We start from the raw sequence: 6,158 nt of genomic DNA, 5'->3' as shown, positions 1-6,158 counted from the left end.
GTTGTGTGGGAAAAAAAAAAAAAGGAAAAGGTGTTTTTTTTTGTGGGGGGGGGGGGGGGATTTTTTTACATATCTATTTTTTGTGACGGGGTCATTTTAATTGCACAGAGCACTTCCTGTGCCTAGGCACTCCTGATATCACTGCACTTCCTGCGCCTAGGCACTCTGTTCTGTAACCTCGTAGCTATAAATCTTCAATGTGAGATCATCTAAGGCACTGCTGCCTCTGTTAGGCGCGCTAGTCTTGGAGTGAGATTTGGTGAAGTCCCTATTGTGCTGCTCAATGTTCTCCTTGCTGGAGAGGAAGCTGCACCTGAGGACCTGCAGTACAAGGATCTCCCTGCTTCTGTGGATCTGCTTCCACCACCTTTTCCATCTGCTTCTTCATTATCACCACCAGTCATCACGTGGGCAGCTCTTACATGCAAAATCAAAGCCCTGCTTCTACCACGATGGCCACACAGACACGCAGTGTAGGACAAGGCATGGTGAGACAAAAATGGGGAAAAGACCAGCTGTATGGATGTTCCCATGTGGAATACATTACACAGGAAAATTTGGGCCAGATGAACTTTACTATCTGGCACATCTTGTTTCTAAGCAACATTGGAGCCGAAATATCATATAAGTTTTTCTTGAAATCCATTGAGGGACATGGGAATCATAGGAATTTCCTAAGCAGTTGGGTTATACTGCTGCCTACAGGAGGTTGGGATACTAGCAAATAATCAAACATGAAGGCAGCCCCCAATAACCCCGCCTCCAGCCATCATGCCTCAGTTTGATGAGCAAGCAATACATCAGGCCAATAATGGAGGGTGGGACCTGTGATCCTCAATGAACGTCACAAAAAAGATTTTAGGGTAACTAGAAAAATCTTATTGTCTTTATTGTCCATTGAGGGATGGTCCGGGCATCCAAAAGCAGTACAAACAGTCACTAATAAATCTTAACTGATGTGGAGGTCGTACTACAAAGTTTGTGTGAAGGGATCAATACCTGAACAAAGGCTAGATGGAGAAGGGCCAACCGAATATTGAAATTGCCACGACAAAGGGGAGGGCACCAAGGATCTACCTGGTGCTGGAAGCCAGGGCAGATATAGGGGAAGCTGCAGGACAGGGGAAGCTGCAGGACAGGGGAAGCTGCTATCTAATAAACGATGGACCTCAACTAGCAGAGCGGAGGACAACCAACCAAACACTGGAAAAAACAGGTGGAACAATAACTCCATAACCGGAGAGTGACAGCTGGCTCTGCCTATCTAGAGGCAGAGCCAGCTGCACCCGCCCCCTCCCGTTCCTCCAGTCAGCGCTGGAGGATTGGACAGTGGAGGGGGGGAATCCGGAATCCCTGCGGGGAGCTGTGAGTGACAGTCACCACTCTCTGCAGGGATAGATCGAGAAGTGAGCGAGAGACGGTATGTGTTCGCTCACTTCCCGATCTACTGAGCCGACCTGCGACAGTCTCATTGTCACAGGTCGGCTCAGATTATGAGGCTGAGTGAAAATCCCTTGCCTCATAATTCTCCTTTAAAACTGACTTTTTGAGTGCTTTTAGTACATATAAGAGAACATCCTGGGGGTATCTGAACCCCTGCGTATGCTATATATAATGATATGCAGCCCCTCAGCAGTACAGGGTTAGTCAAGGTGTGCCGCCCCAATGGGGCATAGAATATGTTATAGAAGTTAATATAGATAGAAGTTTTGCATAGAGTGTTTTCCCTATAAATTTTCCATAGTCATTCTATATTTGTTCCTATATTGCCATCTAGTGGTCTTTTGTGGTAGTGTATGTATTTTTTAATGTTATCTTCCTTGATTATTACTGAGGTCGATGACTCAGTTCCTTTTTATGTATGCCCCTCCCTTCTTCCTGAGTGCAGTACTTCCTGTGTCATGGCCACAGCTACAGGCCACATGTAACTAGGACACATATACTCTGCGCAGTATGATAGACAAGGCATCATTTTCTGACCGCACAATACTGAAACCATTCATCTGCTGTTCCTATCATCTGCTGTAACCCTGATGTTAAGAATAAAACAAATCTTTTGGATGAAACGGTATTGACGAGTTCAGCTATCTGACAAGGATTGTCCGCAGTGAGTATATCTGCTTATACAGGCCAGGCATAGAGGTCTCAGCAAGAGATATATTGCTATCACAACGATCGGAGTCAGAATACAAGGTGTGCTGGAAGGACCCTGATTGGGAGATCCAGCCTACTGCTTAGACCGTATAGTATGGAGCCTTGAAGTCGAAGAATGTCAGCTTTCATCCAAGACTTCTCATCTAATCATTTCACTTCATGCCAGAACCCCTTCACCCCGACTTACCGAGCACACTGAGCCATAGTTCTGTTTCCTGAATATAATTATTCACTAGCACCTCCGACTTGTAGATCCCCAAGTCCTCCTTACGCAGCTTTCTTATGGTCAAGGTTCCGTTGCGGGACAAGGCAGCTCTGTCTGCAAGGCGGTAAAAATGAGGAACTGGTGACACCAACTCCCACTCCACAATTTTACTACCGTCCAACTTCCAGGTTATTTCTGTTGGGACACCAAAATATTTTGGCACCAGAGCGACGTCGCCATCAACCAAGCTCTCCATCATCTGTGGTGGCAGAGCTGCAAAGAGAGCAGAGGGAGAAGGTGTAACCAATGCAAGGACTGCTGCCATGCTATAATAATTAGACATGTGCACTGCCAAAAAATTCGTTTAGTTTCGTGTCAAATTCGGATTTGTGTTATTTTGTTTTTCGGGATTCGGGTGTGAAAGCCAATTCGGATTCGGGATTCGGACGAAATTTGTTAGCGGTAGTTCGTTCGAATGTTCGTTTCGTTTTCGTTTCTTATTCGTTTCGTTCATTCGTTCGTTCACAGCGAGTGCCATTTGAGGGGGAAAAATGTTTTTCAACGAACGAAACGAATAAGAAACGAACTACCGCTACCGAATTTCGGAAACGGAAATTCGGATTCGTTTGCATTCGTTATGTCTGTAATTTGGATACATCCGAATGTCCGAAAATTCGTACGAATTTCGATTTGGAACGAAACGAATCGCACATGTCTAAGGCCCCATTCACACCTAGGCGTATTGTAATATGCGCGTCTGTCGTGCGACCGTCACGCGGTTTTTTTACCGCGATTCGCGGTAAAAAAGTCGCGCGACTCCAAAGGCTACTTGGCTGTATCCCAATGGAAAACGCCCTACAAAACGGCCCAAAGTAGTCCCGGGGCCTTTTCAGGCGTGGGCCGTTTTGTAGGGCGTTAGGGACGGGGCGGAAATACGCCGAGGTGGGAACGAGACCATTGACTACAATGCTATTTATTTTTTTGACCGTTTTGTAGCGCGTTCGTCGAGCGTAGGACGCGCTACAAAACGGTCAGGTGTGAACGAGGCCTAATAATAATACTCCACCCTGAACAGTGATCAGGCCTGGAAGATCTGAGTATTACGTCACAGAATCAACAGAAGAACTTACCCCTGACAGACAATATCACTGAGTTATCTCCATGATTTATTTGATTGGCAGCTCGGCAGTAATAAACCCCGTCATCGATCATGGTGACTGCGGTCAGGGTCAGGTCCAGCTTCCCCTGTGAGATGTCTCCTGACAAATCTGCACGTCCTCTGAACTGGGAATCCTGGTTGGAGAGATCATGCTGACCATTCACAAACTTGTAGACCTGCAAATCATTTCCATCTTTTCCCGCCTTCACCCAGACTGCTCTGAGGTCGTCCACTCCTTGTATAAAAGGAAACCAACATGGAAGACGTACCGTGTCATAGACAACAGGGGACACTCTCACCTCACCTGTGTGGAGAGAAAGAAAGACGTCACAATGGAGTTCCTGGCATTGCGGGTCCTTTGAGTTGCCGCGTTGTGTAGACAGACAGTAACTAGGAGTAGTTATTCACATGGAACTGGACTTGGTCTATAGTGTTGGAGATTTTGTCCCAAGGCAGATGGCGATTGTCCAAGAACATGACGGGAGGTGTATGGATTCGTGAAACCATCGCATTTGCATAGCCCACCTGAGACTCTCTATGGTGGGCTCTGCAGGGTCCCAGGTGGGCTGGTCTGGTCGTCGGGATGCCACCCCGGTACAGTCGATACCCATGGCTCCCCAGACCCCTCACATGGGTACCGGCCATACCCCGGTCACACATCGTAACGTGGTCTCAAACTTTGATAGATCACATGCCTACCTGTAATCATTTAATCAGAGAAATAGATTATAATAGGGAACATTACAGTGTAATATTCCCCATTATAATCCACTTGTCTAATTACATGAAAGCAGTACACAACTACTACCCACCCCACCCCCCCCAGAGGACCGCAGCCAGGTAGTTTCGATGTGTGCACTGTAGGGGGCGGGGCTTGTGACACACACACACGCCTCCTGTGACTCACCTCCCCTCCCGCCGCATGTTGCTATGGACACGGCCAGGTGAGTCACAGGAACCGCCCCCTCACTGAGAAGCCCGTCGGCAGTGCGGGGCCCCGGTGTTCGAACAGCGGGACCGTGCACTGCCCCATATTGCAGGACCGGACCCCACTGAGGCTGTGGGGGTGCCCAGGACCGGACCCCACTGCCCCCCCACAGCCTCAGGTCTAGCGGTAGTTCCGCCACTGCATTCACATTAATAAGGTCCCTAGGTTCTGTAGATTGAAGTCACAGGCAGAAGAGACAATGGTGTCCTATGAGGTCACATCCCTTTTGTCTGTAAGCCAACTGCAGAGACTATGGAGGATGTCAGGAAACATCGGAAGCTAGAGAAGACCCTTGACAGCTGAACACAACTCAAGCCGGACCAAGTACGGTCCTTGTAGCCGCCACATCTAAGGCCTGATAAGATGCAATGTATACCGTAATACATTTAGATTCACTTTCATAAAAAAAAAGAGATGGAACTTATGAATTATTTTCAGCCCGGAACCTAGAAGGTCACTTAGCTGTAGACTCGTGATCCTAAAGTGTACCTAAACCCAAGAACAAAAACGTCATATACAGTATTGCAGCCTGCCGGTCCCTCGATGTGGCGGCTGCATTTGTTTTTTCTCCTGTTATCTCCACCTGGTGATCCTGCCAGTAAAACACTTCCTGTGCCTTCACGTCTATAATCATTTCTCCTCTGTATCTATTAGGGATGCACCGATACCGATCCTAGTATCGGTATCGATACCGAGTATTTGGGTGAGTACTCGTACTCGCCCAAATGCTCCGATACCTGGCACGAGTACTTCTTGTATCAGGAAGCCGGGCAGCGCGTCATTACACGCTGCTCGGTTTCCTGATTGGCCAGGAAACAGCCCCATGCTCTCTCGTCACTTGTGATGAGAGAGCATGGAGCCGACTTCCCGGCCAATCAGGAAGCCGGGTAGCGTGCAATGACGAGCTGCCCGGCTTCCCGATTGGTCAGGAAGCTAGCAAATCCGGGCGCCGTGTAATGACGCAGCGCCCGGCATTCTGATTGGCCTGGAAGCCGGCGTCATGCTCCCTCGTCATCTCATGAATCATAATATTAAGAAAGTGACCTTAAAGCATTAAGAGAAAATTTGACCTGTCCCTTTAAGAAAAAGTATCGGTAATTGGTATCTGCGAGTACTTGATCAAAAGTATCGGTACTCGGTCTTAAAAAAGTGGTATCGGTGCATCCCTAGTATCTATTATTATAATACCTCCAGGTCCGCCAGTACCTCTAATGGTTCTCAATGAATCCCTGCCCGGAATTCCAGAGCTCCCTAAAATGATACTGGCCACGCCCCCTGATCCAAGGTGTATTTAAGCATCAGCCTGGAATGCTTTTTTTCCCCTAATACTGTAAATTGGATTTCACTTTTTGTAATTGTTCTTGTGTTTCTGAGGTATTGCTAAGTTTAAAGTGAAATTGAGTGGAGTGGATGGAGTGTTGAGGGGTTAGACGGCCTGCCAGGGTTTTATTGCTGTCTGTGTCTCTTTTAGGGACATTCACTCTCTGTATTTGTCCTGGTGAATGTTATCACTGAACGTGAAAGAAAATCCCAAACTTTGGGTTGTGTCCAGAGCAGAAATCGATGGGAAATCTTCCAATGGGGACACTAGTTCTGGTGACTCTGCTGACCATCAGAGGTTCCCCTAGGGTTGCCACCTTTTCTTTAGGTCA

The 6,158-nt window shown here is 47.6% G+C and overlaps 1 protein-coding gene across 1 annotated transcript in view; it reads right to left on the bottom strand.

Annotated features, from left to right (window-relative positions):
- LOC108802036 overlaps nucleotides 1–4,442 on the bottom strand; it is a 6,368-nt gene extending 1,926 nt beyond the window's left edge. Inside the window, exons 1-3 of the mRNA XM_018573924.1 lie at nucleotides 4,426–4,442; nucleotides 3,490–3,908; nucleotides 2,342–2,632 (exon numbers count right to left, since the gene is read on the bottom strand). Of these exons, the coding sequence (XP_018429426.1) occupies nucleotides 2,342–2,632; nucleotides 3,490–3,908; nucleotides 4,426–4,442 (727 nt within the window). The remainder of the gene's footprint in view (nucleotides 1–2,341; nucleotides 2,633–3,489; nucleotides 3,909–4,425) is intronic.
- Nucleotides 4,443–6,158: the final 1,716 nt, after the last annotated feature.

Source organism: Nanorana parkeri, unplaced genomic scaffold (genome assembly GCF_000935625.1).
Source record: "Nanorana parkeri isolate BGI_ZX_2015 unplaced genomic scaffold, ASM93562v1 scaffold2618, whole genome shotgun sequence".
Lineage (NCBI taxonomy): Eukaryota > Metazoa > Chordata > Amphibia > Anura > Dicroglossidae > Nanorana > Nanorana parkeri.
The sequence above is the reverse complement of the archived record's forward strand: the minus strand, read 5'-3'. Positions and strand labels throughout refer to the sequence as shown.